The sequence below is a fragment of the Vulpes lagopus genome, chromosome 6, assembly GCF_018345385.1.
Source record: "Vulpes lagopus strain Blue_001 chromosome 6, ASM1834538v1, whole genome shotgun sequence".
NCBI lineage: Eukaryota > Metazoa > Chordata > Mammalia > Carnivora > Canidae > Vulpes > Vulpes lagopus.
The window spans coordinates 57,485,644-57,505,941 of NC_054829.1; the positions used below are offsets into that span (position 1 = coordinate 57,485,644).

Sequence of the window (20,298 nt, forward strand, 5' to 3'; positions counted from 1 at the left end):
TAAGAGAAATGCGAAAAATGCAAAAAAAAAAAAAAAAAGAAACAAAAACTAAGAGATAAAAAAAATGAGAAAAAATAATTGGTATATAGAAGTCAAAGGGCATCTTATATATAATAACTAGCATTCATTCCCAATGAAGGGAATAATGAAACAAAAAATTTTTACACTGAATTCACAACTTTTATGAAACTTACATATTGAAAATTCCCACCATGTACTTGAAAACTTTGACTTCAAATGGTCAACTCTGAGACATACCTTGGAAAAACTTTTTGCTTAAAATAAAAAATCTTTAGTTATCTTGACCAAATGAAGTCACTGATAGAAGAATGAAAAACAAGTTTGCATCAAAAAAATCATTTTTGACACCAACATACAACACCGGAAAATAGCAAGGCAACGCTTAAGACACGCAAGGAAAGAAAAAGTAAGTCAGAATTTTAAACCCAGAAATGCTGTCTTAAGTTGTAAACGCCACAGGCAAACAGCTATGAACATAAAATTCAAGGAATATTGTTCTCCTGAGCCCTTTCTCAGGACTCTGCTAGAGGACCAATTTCAGGCAAGTAAGAAATGAGTGGTTGGGAGGAAAACTGGCAAAAAGCTGATGATGAAAACTGAATATACTTAACTGGAGAAAGGAGACTAAAATGTGAAATAAGGGTAACAGAATAGCATGCAAATATTAAGCCCTTTGGCAGTGGAGGGATAATGAAACTCACAACAAAATGGGAGAACAGGGAGACAAAGTGGAAAGCTGGCACAAGCTGACACTGTAAACTTACACATATTTAAGAAAAAAAATAAAAACTTTTTTTTCCAAAAAAGAATACTATTAACTAAAATCAACAAACAGATGAGAGGGAGGAGAAAGGGAAGAAGAGACTACTAAATGATAATTTTATTGTTGTTTATAGTAGAAAAACTAAAGAAATAAGGAACTAAGAGCATAAAGGTATTTTTAAAAAGATAACCACTAACACAAAACTGGAAACCTTCCTAAGTATCAGAAAACCTTTGGAAAAAATTAAATATAGTAGACCACAGAATAAAATATATTAAATACATGTGTGTAGAAAATATGACATTATAACAGAACTAAGATCAACCATGCCAACTTTATTATTATTTTAAAATGCTAAGTATTTTCAATTTGCCATCTAAAGCAAAATCTAACCCTTGCTGATAAAACAGACACAAACCTAAAATAAAGGATTCTGAACATTGAAAATAAAGGGAAGGTCAAAGGAATGCCAGGCAAAGGCAAACCAAATGAAATCAGGGGTTACAATCTTCGTATCAGATAAAAGTGAATTTATTCCAAAGAACATTTAAAAGAAACCAAAGGACACTTGTAATGCATTCACAAAGCATATGTAGTGTGTATGAATATCTGTACATAAAATAATAATGTAGCAGAAATTTTTATAAAGCAGAAATTACAAGAAATGTAAAGAAAACTATTGATGTCACACTAATTTTAAGATACTTAAACCTTTCTCACTCCAAAATAAACCAAAAGAAAAGCAAGTGTCAATATGGGCTAAATTAAAAACATAACTTATAAGGTAAATCTTATATGGATATTTTTACTTCCTTATCCTTATAGGAGAAATTCTTTTTTGAAAAGGCTCTGGGAGTATTTTTTTTTAAGTTGGCATATACAAGACCACACTAAAACTCAATAAACTTCAAAATTAGAAAATATAAAAGCCCTTCCACCTGGACATTTTAAGTGCTCTGTTAATTTAATCTTCAGTCAAAGGGGAAATAACATTTCAAGCGTAACATTTTAGGAAAACAAAAATAAAAAACATTACAGACCGAAAGACATAGGATACTGCTAGTAGCAATACTTAGGGAAATAGTTTAACCTTGACAACTCATCACACTATAAATTAAAGGGTGACAATAAATGAATTAAACTTCTGACTCAAAGATAGACAAGGAACACAATAAATTGAAGGTAGAGAACAAAAGAGTGAATATAAATAAAATGTTAAAGTTAAGTTTGAATTATGTAAATGCATTAGAGTTCAAATAAAATAAATTCAAAAGATAAAAAATATCATCTAATAATCCAACACCTTCATTTCAGACATTCTGAAAAAATTAAGATGTTATAAAACCAGAACTAACATCTTTATCTCCTTACTCACTCTCAGTCCCAGGTAACATGACTGAAATTTAGGAAAGGTAGCGAGCGATTAAGGTGAGTGAGGTAATCACATCAATGAAAAAGAGTCTTGAAGGAAGTCTGAGATCTGTCTAAGTGGGAGCAAAGAGAGGATTCTAGGCCAGAAGCTGGCAGCAATGGGCAGCAAGGCAATGGCCCACATTTGGGGAAAGTTGAGAACAATGTTTACTGGACAAGGGTCCAATAAACCAGTGTCTAGTAAACAAGTGTTGAAAGATTGATGATAATGAGGAGAATAAATCCACGGAGATGAGAACACTTAATAAGGAGCTCATGATTAGCCTGTGATATAAGGACTGCATTCTGAAATTATACATAACAAAGAAAGCATTTAGCACCAAAAAGAAAATGTTAAGGAAAACTCATTTACCTGGGAAAACTGTCTGTGGTGAAAATAGATATTTCCTGCATTAAAGTAAGCCAATGAATACGTGGGGTTTAGAGAAATTGCTGCTTGATAGTCTTTCATTGCATTCTGTTGTTGACCCATAAACTCGTGAATCACACCACGATTTGTTAAGAATTCTGCTGTAGTATTGATCTGTAATATAATCGTATGAGTATTTAGCATCTGGGAACAGTATTATTCTCCAATTTCATGTATGTAAAAATGAATGTTATGAAATCTACTTGTGGGAAATGAGTAATTTTATAGTGCAAGTGAAACCCCATTAGACCAAATATTTTGAAAAAGGACTCAGTATGAAGTTGATTCAGTGTCAACTCTTTCTTGATTCGTTGCAATAAAACAAATAATCTTAGTGCTTTACTCAGTTCTTTTCCAAAAGATAGACATGGTTGGCCAGAAGCTTATGGGTTTCACTTCATTACACTGGAGAATAAATTAAATAGTTAACATATTTATTTGTCCTAGGTAGTAGCAATTATCCTCCAGTTCTTTCCTTTTTCTTATCTCAAAGATTACAAAATCTGCTGGTTTCTACAGAAACAGAATCCAAAAACTAGAAGAAAAGATTTCTGTCACTGTATACAAAACCTGAGATTTTTATTTGCCATTTCACTATAGAAGAAAATCTGGGGATTTATATTGTTCCTTAGTTCCTTTGAACCCAGAATATTATTTTATTTTCTGCATTCATTTTTTTATTTCAAAATAATATTCATGTCCTATAAACTATAGATTGCATCTACTGAGAGGAATCAACATTTATCATGAGTTTGGATTTTGGATTTTAAATGTACTTAGGTCATAAAATTGGCAAGCCACAAAAACTCTTTACTCTAGGAACCTCCTAGAAAAGAAAAACAGTATTTTCCCCTACAAGTTACTTTAAAAAGTAACAGAGAAATTACACGAACCTATTCATTAATGGTGATAATTGATGCTAATGATAATATAATCTAAGTGGATTTTTACCTTTATGGCAGCATTAATGTCTTGAATTGCAGCAAAATTATCACCCATCTGAAGACAGACCACAGCTCTTCCTTCATAGGCTAAGTAGCACTTTGGATCAACTTCTATGGCAATGGTAAAGTGATTCCAAGCTTTCTGGAATTTTCCTTGGGCCTAAAATAATTTTTCATTTACATGAAGTAGAAATTGTCCATAACATGATAAATGTTTATGGTTTTAAATTAATCAAATAAAGCCTTTAGTAAGGGTAAATTTATATTGTGCTAAATTTAAGCTATTTTAAACAAGGAAGTTGACTGTACTGTGAGTGCATTCAATTGACTAAATTACCTCTAAGTATTTATGCTAACATTTCAATTAGTTAAAATAAATCTAATTGTTACAGCCATCACTTATGCCAATCTTGAACAACATAAAATCATGGCCACCATATGAAACACCAGTGCTCCTGACAATCATCAGCACAAAATTTACACTGAATTCCACACATACAGGCAGATTGTTATTTATTGCCTGGCATTGGATCTCCAGTTATATGTAATATATATATAATGAATATAATAAGATAAATGTGTTGAATAAATAAGAGAACAAACTAATGGTATAAAACTTATTTTGATAAATTGTACCTGCATCTGGAATTTTAGAGTCACTATACCTAAATATACTACACCATGGAACCATGGAAAATGCATTAAAATCTACCAATTTTCTGTTTATATAAGCCTTAGCACCAACTGGAAAACAAGAAAAAAGGTCAGGAGAAGGGCACTGTTAATTGAAAGACATCCAAGTATTTCCTAGAGAAGACCAACTAGCAACTAAATACCTCAACTCTGTTAAGGCAGTGAGTTGATAAATTCACTGAGGTCCAGAGTCTGTTCTTTATTCTAATAGGCTAAAAATCCAACTTGCCAGAATCTCAAAGGCTGAGAAACTGATTCATACTAACCAAACTGAGCCCAGTGACCCTTGTATAAAACTAAATAAGGTAACTCCGCGCTGTTCTGTATCCAGCAAAGCTCTCCCTCTGGGCAAATTATGTGAAAATCAACATTGTCATAGCAAATTTGTTTACAAAACAAAGAATAAGAATATTAAGCTGCAAATGGCCTCACAATAGGATATCTGTCATCTGTTCCTGACATCTGTTTTGGCTAACCCTATTATGGGTGGTGCAAGGCACATAGTAGGGAAATTCATAAGATTTTGCTGAACAAATGGTTACTTTTCCCTCTGGAGAGAACTTGGATGAATCTCTCTCTTCTCAGCCCTTTCTTTCCTGATTCAATCCTTCTGCATACTGATGTGTTTCTCAATCTTCTTTCAGGTTGATACATACCAAGTGATATCTTCATAAAACAAAAATCTGATGTAATTGCTTTGATTATTTATAACATTTTTAACTGGCCTGAAAGGCCTTTACCTTCAGTCGTTTTCCAGTTCTCTAGCCTGTCCTACAGCACTCTCTTCTTGTCCATAACACTTCATCCACTTGGCCTCTCTTTCTCTTTCACAAGACTTTCTAGTGGGTTGTTCACTGTGTCTTAGCCTCAACTCTTAATACTGACTGCTTACTAGACTTTCACACTCAATTTAAATGTTCATTTCTCAAAAAGAACAATGTCCATTTCTCATTTCCCCTAAAACAAATCTAGGTTTCCTTGTTATAAGTTGTCCTAAAACTTATCCTTTGTTGCATTTATCATGAATATAATTAAATAAATACTCATATGATTGCTTGATACTCATCTCTCTACTAGGTAGTAAACTCTATAAGAAGAACCCAGTATATTTAGTTCACTGCTGTATCCCTAGGCCTAGAGCCCTATATTTTGGGCTCAGTAAAATGCAATGAATGCAATGAATGATGACATTAACACACTTTATTGGGTTGCGGTCAGCTCTCAAAACTTTGGGAGTCATCCTGTCTCTTCAAGTTGACTTTGCAAATTTCTACTATGATCCAATAATGGCTAATTTTATGTTTAAGTCTCAGAGGGCATTCTTATTTCCCTTATTAATGAATTCTTGGGCCTACCTCATTATAACCACCAACCCTAACATTCACCTCCAATATTATTATTATTAGATCAGCCAAACTCATTTTCAAATTTTAAAAACTCAACTTTAATTTTAGATTATGAACAAGAAATTCTGCAAATTATGATAATTTGAACACATTTTTTGCCCATAGTCCAAAATTTTAAATATTAAAAAAGAAGAAAAATTAAAATTGCTCAATTCCTCTTCATGGAAAATATAGCATACTTAAAATATAGCATACTTAGCATTTTATTCCAAGAAAGGCATTACATATTTTATTAGTGCAAATAGGTTGGTGAGTGTATGGGCCAGGTCAGAGTATTCCAGAAATCACTCAGAGACCTGCTCGGTAACAGAGTAACACTTTCCCATCTTGCTGAAAGGACAAACGCTTGGTCTTTTGCTTTCCCTGTAAGTTCTTATTCACTGCCCTTTGTAAGATGACCTAAATCCCTGTATAGTGGTTGTTTGACCCACTACATGGCTAAAGTCCACTTCAAAGTTTTCCTCCAGTGTTTATTCTCTCTAGCTTTTCATTAATTCAACAGGACAATATCTACGGGGCCCAAGTATAAGGTAGTGAAACAAATTAGCCACATTCTTATCCGTGAAATTCATCAGGCAAATTTTAAAGGCTGTCTGTAAGTATGTGAGTAAGGCAAGGCCAGGTACAAGCATTAAAGAAACCCAGGTTCAAAGAGTCCTCATCTCACTAGCACACCAGGTCCCTGGGTGTGGTTGCCAGGCAGGTTCCCTGTAACTAATAAACTCTTGCTTCCCACTGCTGCTCTGATAATGACAGTAAGGGAAAGGTGAAATGTATTTAACCAAAGAAATAATATGTATCCCAATCACCAGTAAAGAACCAAATATACTCTTTCCCTTGTCCAAAAGGTGCTTTTGTAGACTAAAATGTTGTTATATGATGTTACCTGCAAATTATAGCCTAGGCTAATTCTGGCTTTTATATATGTTGGATTAATGTGCAATGCTTTCAGAAAGTCCTTCTGTGCTTGTTTGGCGGCTTTATCATGACCATATTCCATGTAAGAATTTCCTCGTCCAACATAAGCATCCAGAAAACATGGATTAATTTTAATAGCCCAGGTGAAGAAATCAACAGCTTCTTCAAATTCTTTATTTCTGAAAATAAATGAAAATATTGATTCTTCCTGGTGAATTTTCTAAGTGCTTTTCTATATATAATTTATCCATGAAGATTTGCACTGACTCTTATTTTTAAAAAACCTTTCATTTTTATTATCCATCATAGGAAATAAATTCATATAACCTAAGAAATTCTGACAGGGTTTTTGAAGACTTTTATGAAAGGAAAGAGGGAGGTAAGAACCATTTTTATAACAGAATTTGTTAGGATGATATTTTAGAGTTCTTTTTATTTCAGAACTAAACGTCTGAATGGCACTCCTGAATTTGTTTTTAACAGCTATCAGTGGCCAATACAGAAAAACATATACTATTATTGATGAAATGCACCATTTAAAACGGATTAAATTAAATGTATTTATGTATTTAATATTTCCTTATACAATAAAAGGAAGCAAAATTTTATCACACAGGAGGCCTTACTTCAAATCTTTTATAAAGGCAAATGCTTTTTGTGGACACCAGGAAAGAACAAGAAAAAAGTAAAATTCATTTCATTTATTAGCTTGTGAATACATGTGACTAAATGATAACTCTATCTCTCATCCTTAATTATTCTCTTTTGGTGGGGTGAGCGCTAGAGAATGGGTCAGATATTAGTTCATGGGCTGAGAGAGTCACTTTCTGCTTTATATGCATATCTAATAGTTATATTCAGTCTCATCTGATGTGGAGAATAGGGATTTTTTAAAAAGCTGGAACAAGGGAGTTACTAACATTAAGTAACTGCTTACTTACTAGGTGTTATGCTAAATGCTTTACCTATGCTATTTCACTCAATCCCTCCAACGATTCCTACGCTAGTTATAATTTTCTACGTTTTATAGGTTAAAAGAAAATGGCTCAGAAAAGTATGCACATAATAAATAACACAGTAAAAGGCATAGTGAGATTCAGCAGTATACATATCTAGGATTCAGATGGGTAAACCATAACCACAAACTTCATGCTTTTCCACACAGTCATCTTTACCTCACATTCTTCACCTTTAACATACCTGCAGTTGGCACACAAGATCTGATATCCCAATGGTGTAGTCAGAAGAAAGGCCTGAAGATCAGACCTAAACCTGAATGTGCAAATTAATACTAATTTTTCAAAATTGTTATGAGAAACAAATGAGCACCTGTGAAAACCACTTAGCAAGGAAATCTTCAATAAAGGTTATCATCTTTGGGCACCTTGGTGACTTAGTGGTTGAGCATCTATCTGCCTTTGGCTCAGGTCATGATCCCACAGTCCTAGGATCGAGTCACACATCAGGCTCACTGCAGGCAGCCTGCTTCTCCCTCTGCCTATGTCTCTGCCTCTCTCTCTGTCTCTCTCATGAATGAATGGATAAAATATTTTTTAAAAAAGTTATCATCTTCCTCTCATCCTCTTCATGACTTCTGCCTGTGTTCTCCTCTAGGATTTGGATGGATTCTTGTTTCATATTTAAGTCTTTCATTCATTTTGAATTTATGCTGCTTTGTAGTGTAAGAAAGTGGTCCAGGTTTCATTCTTCTGCATGTGGCTGTCCAGGTTTCCCAATACCATTTGTTGAAGAAACTGTCTTTTGTCCATTCAATATTTTTTCCTGTTTTGTCTAAGATTAGTTGACCTTATAGTTGTGGGACCATTTCTGGTATCTCAATTCTGTTCCATTGATCTGGGTCTGTGTTTGTACCAATGCCATACCATCTTGATGATTAGGCTTTGTAATACAGTTTGAAGTCTGGATTTGTTTTTTGTTTTGTTTTTTGTTTTCCGAATTTCTTTGGCTATCTGGGTTCTTTTGTGGTTCCATACAAATTTTAGGATTGTTTATTCTAGCTCTGTGAAAAATTCTGGGGGTATTTTGATGGGGATTGTACTGAATGTGTAGATTGCTTGGGTAGTATAGACATTTTAACAATGTTTGTTCTTTCAATCCATGAGCATGGAATACTTTTCCATTTCTGCATGTCCTTTTCACTTTCTTACATAGGTGTTCTATCCTTTTCAGAGTACAGATCTTTTACCTGTTTCATTAGGTTTATTCCTAGGTATCTTACTGTTTTTGGTGCAATTGCACATGGGATCAATTCCTTGATTTCTTTTTCTGATGCTTCATTATTGATGTATAGAAATGCAACAAATTTCTGCACGTTGACTTTATATCCTGCAAGGTTGTTGAATTCATGTATTAGTTCTAGCAATTTTTTTATGGAGTCTTTCAGGTTTTCTACATAGAGTATCTGTCATCTGCACATAGTGAAAGTTTGATTTCTTCCTTGCTGATTTGAATGCCTTTTATTTCTTTTTGTCATCTGAGCGCTGAAGCTAAGATTTCCAGTACAACATTAAATACTAATGGTGAAAGTGAACAACCTTGTCTTGTTCCTGATCATAGGGGAAAGGCTCTGTTTTTCCCCTTTGAGGATGATATTAGCTGTGGGCCTTTCATATATGACCTTTATAATGTTGAGGCATATTCCCTCTGTCCCTACTTTGTTGAGGGTTTTTATCAAGAAAGGATGCTATATTTTATCAAATGCTTTTTTTTGCATCTATTGACAGGATCATATGGCTCTTTTCTTTTATTAATGTAGTGTATCACATTGACTGATTTGCAAATATTGAACCACTCCTGCAGCCCAGGAATAAATCCCACTTGGTTGTGGTAACAATTCTTTTAATATACTGTTGAATTCCATTAGCTAGTAATTTTATGGAGAATTTCAGCAACCATGTTCATCAGGGATATTGGCCTGTAATTCTCCTTTTTAGTGGGATTTTTGTCTGGTTTTGGAATTAAGGTAATGCTGGCTTCATAGAATGAGTTTGGAAGTTTTACTTACATTTCTATTTTTTGGAACGTTTTGAGAAGTATAGGTGTTATTAACTCTTCTTTAAATGTCTGGTAGAACTCCCCTGGGAAGCCATCCAGCCCTGGACTCTTGTTCTTTGGGAGATTCTTGATGACTGATTCAATTTCTTTGCTGGTTATGAGTTTGTTCCAATTTTCTATTTCTTCCTGATCCAGTTTTAGAACTTTGTAAGCTTCTAGGAATTTGTCCATTTTTTCCAGGTTGCCCTATTTTTGACATATAATTTTTCATAGTATTCTCTTATCATTGTTTGTATTTTTGTGATGTTTCTTTCCCTTTTCATTCTTGATTTTATCTATCTGGGTCCTTTCTCTTTTTGTTTTGGTAAGTCTGGCTAGAAGTTTATCAATTTTATTTCATTAATCTGTTCCATTATTTTGTTGTTTCTATATCATTTATTTCTACTCTAATCTTTATTATTTCCTTTCTTCTGCTTACTTTAGGCTTTATTTGCTGTTCTTTTTTAGCTCCTTTAGGGGCAAGGCTAGGTTGTGTACTTGAGACTTTTCTTGCTTCTTGAATTAGGGCTATACTGCACAGTATACTTCCCTCTTAGGACTATCTCTGCTGCATTCCAAAGGTTTTAGACTGTTGTGTTTTCATTTTCATTTTCTTCCATGTATTTTTTTTTATTTCTTTCTTAATTTCCTATTTAACACATTCATTCTTTAATAAGATGTTCTTTAACCTCCATGTATTTGATGTCTTTCCAAATTTTTTCTTGTGGTTGACTTCAAGTTTCATAGCACTGTGTTCTGAAAATATGCAAGGTATGATCTCGATCTTTTTGCATTTGTTGAGGGCTGATTTGTGATCCAGTATATAATTTATTCTGGAGAATATTCCATGTGTATTCTGCTGCTTTAGGATGAAATATTCTGAATATATCTGTTAGGTCTGTCTGGTCCAGTGGGTCATTCAAAGCCATTGTTTCCTTATTGACTTTCTGTTTAGATGATCTGTCCATTGCTGTAAGTGGGATGTTAAAGTTCCCTAGTAATGTATTATTATCCATGAGTTTCTTTATGTTTATTATTAATTGATTTATATATTTGGGTGCTCCCAAGTTAGGGGCATAAATATTTATATCTACAGAAAGTAGAACTCACAGCCAGAGATTTAATCAATACAGATATAAGTAATATGTCTGAACTAGAATTTAAAACAATTAGGGCAGCCTGGGTGGCTCAGCGGTTTAGCACCACCTTCAGCCCAGGGTGTGATCCTGGAGACCCAGGATCGAGTCCCGCATCAGGCTTCCTGCATGGAGCCTGCTTCTCCCTCTGCCTGTGTCTCTGCCTCTCTCTCTGGGTCTCTCATGAATACATAAATAATAAAAAAATAAAAAATAAAACAAGTAGCCGACTTGCTTCAGTGGAAATGCTTAGGGTCTCCCTACTCCTCTGCCATCTTAACTCCTCTACCAGCCCTAAAGTTCAATGAGCACTGAATCTATTCAGACTAAGTAAATACTTATTAAACCTTAAAGCTAGAAAGGGACCTTGAAAGATATCTAGCAAGCTCTTCAAAGCTGACAATGACTAAAAAACAAGTCCAGAGAAGGTGACGTTGTAAAAATCAGAGACTTCCCAGACCCCTGTACAAAGAAAGAAAGGAAGAACTACAGAAGTAGCAATGTCCTTTTTTTGAAGGTGTGAATATCACACAATATCCTAGATTGAAGCTCTTGTTAAATAATCACATGCAGTTAAACAACAGAAGAATGTGGTAGAGTATCTATGTTATATCAGGATACATATTCATCAAGACATAAATTATTAAGCATCAATTACAAATATAAAAGCATATTAAATGAGTTTTTCTAAAATAAAAGGTGTTTTTATAAATCTAAAATACTGTGATCACTGAGGAAGGTGAGTGATTTTTATCCCAGTGTCCATAACAATGGACCATGTGCTGAGTGTGCAGGCAAGGCCACGGACACAAAAGCCCACTGCATCTTCCAAATTAATCACATACATGACCAGATGTGCCCTACTGAGTTGTACAAATAAATCATAAATACCTCCCAAAACTAAAGAATGTGGCTTGTAGAGTCAAAGATTCAAAAGTATCTTATGCAAATGTAAAGATAGTAAAATAGATGTTCTGGAGTAAAAAGTGGGTAAGACAGGTAACTCTGAGTAAATCAGGTTCTCCCTCTGTGGATTTTTTTTTTTAATCTGAAGGTGGCTTTCTCAAAGAGATCTAAAAATTAACTCTACCATAACACTCTTAGTGACCAAATTGGACAACAAGTAGGATATTCAGTCTAAGGAATGTTGTCTCCTAGCAACCACAAGAGTGAGAGCCAGAGATATACAAAGGCATACTTCAAACGTCTGCAACCCCATGAGTTCAAAGATCAAAGTCCTAAAATTTAAAGATTTATTCCTTTTTTTTTTTAATTTTCCAAATGGGAAAATTTTCACTTGCCCCACTATAAGACATCAATAATGAATCTCAGTACCTAGAAATCATGCTGCTGTGGTATAAGTATGTTATAGCTTATCTTGAAAAGCAAAGATACTTTTCCTGAAATAAATATAACCAATCACTAAACATTCCTTATTGCTAAATTCAGTAAAACTCAAAACACATGGAATTGGAGTGTGAGTTATCAGGGCTTTATTGTCTATTTAAATTCTACTTTTATTAAAGGACAATAGAGATTCCAGTCGGCTGATGAAAGTTGAGTTATTTGGAATTGCAAAGCAGTATCAGCTTAAGGAGGCTCCACCATATATACCCAGTGATTACATTTCATAAAAGAGATCTGGAAGTGACACAGAAAGAATTTTACCTTCTCTAATAGTTGCTAAGCATAGGAATGAGGTTGAGAGAATTTTGCATTCTTTTTTTTTTTTTTTTAAGAGAATACAATGACCTCAGACTTTTTGGTCTGCACTCAACCAACAAAATAAACACATTAGTCATCATTATTCCATCTCTTTTTAAGATTAACAATTGCCTAAAGAGATGAATTGTATAAAGGTTCCTGGATTAACATAGACAACTGTGTGACTATGTCTATATAAAATTAGTTATCTGAGACCCATTTAAGCTTTTTAACTCAATGACAGTTCACAAATACCAGTTATTATTTTTTTTAAGATTTTATTTATTTATTCATGAAAGACACACACAGAGAGAGGCAGAGACACAGGCAGAGAGAGAAGCAGACTGCATGCAGGGAGCCCAATGTAGGACTCAATCCCAGGACCCCAGGATCACTCCCTGGGCCAAATGGAGGCACTAAATGCTAAGCCACCCGGGTGTTGCTGTACCAATTATTATATAACTATGTTCATAAAATAAAAGGGCTGACTCTCATAGGAAAATATGGCTGTACTATCTATGTCCTAAAAGGGAAAAAAAGAATATTGGTTTCCTAAATAATTCAAACTGTGTTCTATTCTCTAAATTGGGTATTTATATAGCCTAATCTACATAATTTATGAATATCTCAGTTTCCTCTCCAATTAATTGCTATTGTTTCATGAAAAATAATGTTGTAAACTACTACTTAATCATAGTTTATCCTACACTAAAATCATGAGCTGAATCTCTATGCTTTTAAAAGCAAAATGACCAGAAATTAATTTTTACATGCCAAATGTATATGTAGAAACATAAACACTATAGTTAACAAAATCTACCACTCTAATATTATCTGAGTAAATTTTAAATTGATCACCATCTGTTTTTGAGCCTATGTTACTGTTCTTACCTCCCCTTCTATAACTTACTTTTTTTTAAGCTGAATGTGGAGCCCAACACAGCGCTAGAACTCACAACCCTGAGATCAAGACCTGAGTTGAGATCAAGAAGCAGATGCTTAACTAATTGAGCCACAGGTGCCCCAATACTTATTTTTATAATAACACCAGAAACAGGAAAAAAATTTTTGAGTAATATGTTTTTTATATATTTCATTGTATTTTATGGATATTTACTGGTATTCCTGTAATTAGCTTTAGATTTAGAGCTACATTTTCTAAATGCAAAATTTTCTTGAAAATATATTATTTTTTGAAATCATCCTCCCTTCCAGGAAACCAGTTTTTTAAATCTAGTTCCATTTTATGAACAAAGTTAGTTGACTTAATTTTATTCTTAGCTATTTCAGGGTATGCATGATTTTATTCTGTATATTACCAAGGTTCTTTCCAGTAAATGGGCTTGTATTAGATGGGTATCCCAATGCCATGATGCACGTATTTTCTTGAAGATTTGGTTAAATCATTGATTAGAAGGTAGAGGAGTATTAATGACATATTCAGATGTGCTCCCTCTCCATTTCTTTACAGGGAGTCTTTGTATCTATCCCCATTTTTGTACTCTCTTAGTTCCACAACATTTTCCTCTGTCTCTTCTATCCTCCTGTTATTATAAATAAGATGGTTCTACCTGCTTTCACATCAACACAAATTGCACTCCATACCTGTGATGGCATATGGCAGTCGCTTGACAGAGGTTCACATTAGTCTTGCTTATTAGTGCAGCTTGTTTAAAATCCTGAAACAGTTTTATAAGTTGTTGTTAATTTTGCAACATTATCTTTAGTGCTTTCTTAAACTTCTAACTTTGATTCTACCATGAATATACTTAGCACAACCATTAAAATGTATATCTTACTAAAACTTTATTTTTCCTTTTAGTATCATAGCCAGTGAGAATGGATGGAGCAGAGGACACCCATAACTGAAAACTCACTCGGAATCTTATGCTACTGGTCTCCACTTTTCTTGTGGTTTTGCCCTGCTGTGTGTAATGAGATATTTCATTGCTTTCTTGTTATTGTTTTTTTCTCCAGTGCATCCCACCAGAGACTTCCCCATCTAGATAGAAATGGAAATTCACTTGGAGAGAAGCTTTGGTGTTACATGTCTATAGGACAGACAAGCACCCAGGCCCAGGGAAAGGGTATAACGGGGTCTTCTGTGTGAATTAGCTTGAAGCTGCTCTTACCTTTGGAATCCACACTTCTGGGAAGTAGCATATCATTTTGTCCAGGGATCCTAAAAGCTCCTGAGAGGGAGTAATATAAACTCCAATTTCAAGATTTTGAGTTAGAAAAGTCAGCCAGGATAGACAGCCCAGGGAAAGAGGTTGTGAAGAGGATTACAAGTGCTAAGCCTGCAAAAGATCCTGACTTTGCAGCCCTAACGCTATCTTCTATTAGGCACCTCTTTTTGGCACTGGAGAGGAGCTAATCTTAATAGATGGTCTCCCTTTCCTTCTCCCTTCCTCTTTCCTTCTCTTTTCCCCCTTTCTTCCACAAACCTGTCCAGGCTGTGCCACAGGGAGGAAGCTGCCTATCTTGTGGGGGAGGAATTAGTTTTCTGCAAATGCTCGGGTGGAAGAGGGCCAGCAGGGTCAAATGAGCACTCTGGGATCATACTGGGGAAGGAAGGCATTCGTCATATAGACCAATCTGTGAATGTGGACTCCTCACTTAGATTCCTGAAGTATATTTTGATACTAAATGGAAATATTTGGGAGAAAATAAGAAAGTGATTGTCTACTTAAATATAATCAGATATGCTGCCAGCTAATTCCCCTAAAAGGATTGTTTTACTAAAATAGAAGTAAATTTACAAGTGTGAGATTTGTTTCAAATGTTCTTATTAATTTGAGGAGTTGTGGGGAGTGACCACAAACTTAAAAGATTGAGAATACCAAGTTTCATTCTGTAATCAGATACAATTAACAAATGTCAACTTGACTTTATATATATATATAACTATTATTATGCCATATGGTAATGAGGTATTAATTATCAACAATAGACATAAATGATGACTTTTAGCATTACTTAGAATAAAGCTAACAGCATTTTTATGTTTTTTCTTGTCTGATTAATCTTCTCTAATATGGAAATCATAAATAACAAACCACACAGAGTCACTCTTATACAAAGCAAAATCCCAACTCCCATTCCCTTCATTGATGAGTTAATAAAGACCTTCACCCACACTGTCTCCTTTTCTGTGTCAGAGGGTGGGCCCTTGACCTCATTCCTTCCTGTCTCCTCTGAAAACTTGCTCCATCATAGTCCTACTGTTTTCTATATCTTTCCTTGGCTCACTGCCCTGCCCTAACATGCCTTCCCTCAGTCCTCCCTCCCCGAAAACTACACATGGCCTTGTCATTCTAGTTCTTGTCACTACTGATCTTCTTGAAAGCATGGTCAACACTCACAGATGCCATGTCCCCACATCCCCTTAACTCATTATTCCTGTTTTGGAATAATAAAAAGGCCAATTTTATGGCCTTATTAAAGTAACCATATATACAATGCAGAGAGTCTAATAAAACTAGAAAACTTACAGAGCTTATAATGACCCCCTCCCTCCATCACCTCCTTATTCAACTCCACTCCCCAAAGGCAACTGTTTTTACAATTTGCTGGGTTTGGTTCCACTATTTGCCTTTAAATTTCTAAACAATATGAATATCATATCATGTTTAATTCCAACATAGGATATTATTTAGCTATCTTAGACCATCACTCCATGCACCTCTCTTTCGATCACTATCCCATTTTTTTAAAGATTATTTATTTATTTATTTATTTATTTATTTATTTATTCATGAAAGACACACAGAAAGAGGCAGAGACATAGGCAGAGGGAGAAGCAGGCTCCCTGATGCAGGACTTGATCCCAGGACCCCAGGACCATAACCTGAGCCAAAGGTAGATGCTCAACCACTAAGCCACCCAGATGCCCAGCCACCATCTCATTTACCTATGGCAATGCATTTGTCTGTTTTAGTCTCTATTTCACTTTTCTCAAGGGTAGGATCCTTAGCTACCGATATATTTTTTAAGTTTGAGGTATTAAAATTTTGAGTGGTAGTTTTGGGTGCCCTGAACATCTCTTCTCCACTATCTTTAACTTTGTGGAACTATAACTTTCTTATTCCTTTACTGTTTTCCTGGTAGGTTTTCAAGGGGACAAAGAGATAAACATTCTCAATCCAACCAGCTTAATCATTAACTTTCTAAACAATGCCAGTCTAAATGCCGCATTCTACTTCCTGTTCAGTGTGTTCCTATGAGGGTCATACAACTTTCAATTAATAGGTTTTCAACATCTGTCCTACTTAACCACACTATTTACTCCTACTAAAATTTTTTCCGTGGGCAGACTTTAACACTCTGCTTTCTCTTGTTTTGTTTTGTTTTTATCTAGTCCTCGTATTATTAAGTCTTATATTCTTTCACTGGTTCTTCCTCAACCTGCATCTTTTTTTAACTTAATGTTTCAAATTAATTACGTTATATAGAGAAAAAAATCCTTTCTTAAAAATTTTAACTAGTGTTTGCTGGGCATGCTTTTTTTCTAGCCTTTTACTTTTAACCTATCTATATCATTATATTTAAAGTATTCCTGTAGCCAGTATTTAGAAACTTATTTAAAGTATATTTAAAGTATTCCTATAGCCAGAATATAGCTAGGATTTTTAAAAATAATGTATTTATTATAATAATGTATTAATGTATTTGAGAGAGAGAGAGAGAGATGGGGAAGGACAGAGGGAAAGGGAGAGAGAATCTTAAGGAGACTTCATGCTGAGTGTGAAGCCTGATGTGGGGCTTGATTTCACAACCCTGAGAACATGACCCGAGCTGAAACTAAGTTGGACATTCAACTGACTGTGCCACTCAGGCACACCTATAGTTAGGGCTTTTTAAAAACTCCAGTCTGACATTCTCATTATTTTAATTGATATAGTTTGACCATTTCTATTTAATGTAACTATTGATATGATTAGATTTAGGTCTACCATTTCATTATTCGTTTTCTGCTGGTTTCTTCTGTTTTCTATTTGTTTTCCCTGTCCAGACTTATTTTGGGTTATTTTAATTTTTAAACAAAATATTCCATTTTAATTAATCTATGGTCTTTTTGACTAAGAAGGCCACATTTGGGCAGAAATTTAAAATGAAAGGAGGTATGAACCACACACAGATCAGTGGGAAGAGTGTTCTATGCTTAGGGACTAGCTTGTACGAGGATTCTAAGGCAAGAAGGGAGCCTGGCATTCCCAAGGAATAGCAAAAGGCCAGAGTAGAGTGATCTAAGTGAAGAAAAGAAGAGCAGTTCACAATGAGGTCAGATCAGTGGACAAAAGTCAGATCATATAAGGTCTTGGCTGGCCAGTCAAGAATTCAGATTTTATTCTAAATGTTATGTGAAGCTAATAGAAGGTTTTGAGCAAAGGAATAACTTGATCTTTTTCATGTTTTTAAGGGGTCTCTCTAGCTGCTGTGTAAAGAACAGAATGTAGAAGAACAAAAAAGTAAAGAGGACAGTTAAGAAGCTACTACAATAGTCCAGGGGAAAGATGGTTGAGGCTTGAATTAGGAGGACAGCAGTAGCAAAAATGAGAAGTGATAAATTCAAAATATGCTTTGATGGTAGAGCTGACTGGACTTGCTCATGAGTTAGAAGTAGGATAAAGAAAGAGAAGGGTCAATAAGGATTCTCACTAGATCATGAGTTCCTCGAGGACTGGGACTCTGTCTTAATGAAATCCATGACTTAAACATCAATGCCAGTTACTTGTCTGGGTCAGAAAGAACAGAGGATTTGGGATCAAGAAAAATCTGAGTTCAAATCTCACCCCAGTCCTTCCTAGCTGAAAGATTTTATTAAGTACTAAATAAATATTTACTTGTTAGATAACACAGGCCCTGTATTTAATTCTCAAACATCTAAAATATTTTGCTCCCAACCCCCATTTTCCTATATTGCTCCACCCCAACACTGTTGCCCAGAGTTCCATAGCTTACTTTCCTGCTCCAAAGAAGTTCCTTAGCTTCTCTTACCTAAGGGAATTCTGAATGGTCTATTTCAAAACCAAAACCTAAAGAAGTTCAACTCTTGAAATTACATTCATCGTAGTATAAATTGCCTAGAATAAGGTTTCTCAGGCACTTTCTTAATAATAACTATTTCTGTGGGGGCGGAATTTCAAAAGATGACTCCAGGGCATAGAAAAATAATACAAGGCATCTCTAAAGGTGAAAAAATTAGGGAACACTCCACTACATAATATTCTGTTGTCACTCCTCAGAAACACAAAAACAGAACTACTATTATTTAATAGCAAACTTCAAATTGCTATTTAATTTTTGCCCAATATCTTTTCATCTTAATTCCAAATTAATTTAAAATAGACAATAGAAATAAGATAAAAATGAAGATGGTGAATTTTGTTCAATTATAATTAATAACAACTAATTACTAAAATACATTTTAAACCACCTGTTTCTCTTTTGACACACTGCAGATGCTCTTTTATTGCAATTCTCAGTGCCTGTTTCCACTAACCTAAAAGTCTATTCCCAGTAGCCTATTTTAGGCAGCTATTTTCTGCCCTATGTAAAACAAACAGATTTATTTTGATATAGTTTCAATGGGGAACAAGAAAAGTTGCAAGTGAAGAAGAATTAGCACTGAGCAGCAAAATAAATCATACATAAATCATTTTATTTGCCAAATAATTGAGTTTTGTGTGTAGCCAAGATACTCTCTAGGAGAAAGTGAGTATATTGATTATTTCATCAAATCAGAAACACTTTTTTACATATTAGCTATTTACCTGCAATCAAAACAAAGTAAAAATACACATTTTTGGCAAATATTATATTATTCACTCAAAGTACTTCAATACAATTCTTGCTAAAGTTGTTATTGCTCATTAATACTGCCATTTGATGCCAAGAAAAACTTGTTCACTAGTTTTCAGAAGAGAACATGCAAAATCAAGTGGGTTCATTTTTACAAGTAAACAGGAAAGTTTACCTCCAATGCAAAACTATACTGCTCTAGCTCTACATAGATGAGTCCACGATTAATGAAAGTATTTAATGTCACAGTTTCTCCAGCATCAAGAAGAAGCACGATTCCATAATCTGTTAACGCCTAAAAAAAAAATAAAATAATCACTTACAACCTAGTTATTTAACTCTTTAGAGCCTTACCACATTGGTTATGAACAAATGTGTTTATACCTAAACTATGACTTGTAATCAATTCTTTCATGAAGCTTACATTTATGGCCAAAAAGAATCATTCAGATTTAAAGGATGCCTTTAATTAAATAAGACACTGCTATGTTTCAATAAGTGGTCCACACTGTGCTCACCTTTCACATGTTATCTGTGAATCATCCTAAGCATTTTTATTGTATATGGTTTGGATGGCAGGGAAATACAACACCCTTCTCCCACTCAGTAGTTTCACGAAATGAGTGTTGACAGTAAAGTAGAGCACTTGTTACCTTTTAAAATTTCTTTTTAGTGTTTTATTGTTTTCCCCACTGAAACCTAAGGTTTATGGAGGGAGGCAAAGCTTATCTATTTTGTTCACCAAATTGTAAAGCCAATAGCTAGCTCAGTGTCTGGACATAATAAGCTTTAGATAAATTTTTGTTGAATGAATAAATCATGAATCAATGAAAATGGATTTGATACACTAACTAATAAGCACTCATTTGAAAATTACTTGAAAATATTTTGATAAGCATACTCATGTTTTGTAAGACATTAGTCTAAACTAAGAATTATCAACTCATAGGACCTTTCTCCATTACTTTATTTTTTTTTTTTTCACTGTCTAAATAAGTGGTTACTGGTCATCTAC

General features: G+C 34.4%; 1 protein-coding gene across 1 annotated transcript in view; it reads right to left on the reverse strand.

The window, feature by feature from the left end:
* Positions 1-20,298, reverse strand: part of TTC6 (tetratricopeptide repeat domain 6) — a 41,831-nt gene that overhangs the window by 6,689 nt on the left and 14,844 nt on the right. The window contains exons 6-10 of the mRNA XM_041759830.1: positions 19,459-19,578; positions 14,085-14,158; positions 6,554-6,764; positions 3,576-3,728; positions 2,568-2,738 (exon numbers count right to left, since the gene is read on the reverse strand). Coding sequence (XP_041615764.1) covers positions 2,568-2,738; positions 3,576-3,728; positions 6,554-6,764; positions 14,085-14,158; positions 19,459-19,578 — 729 coding nt within the window. The remainder of the gene's footprint in view (positions 1-2,567; positions 2,739-3,575; positions 3,729-6,553; positions 6,765-14,084; positions 14,159-19,458; positions 19,579-20,298) is intronic.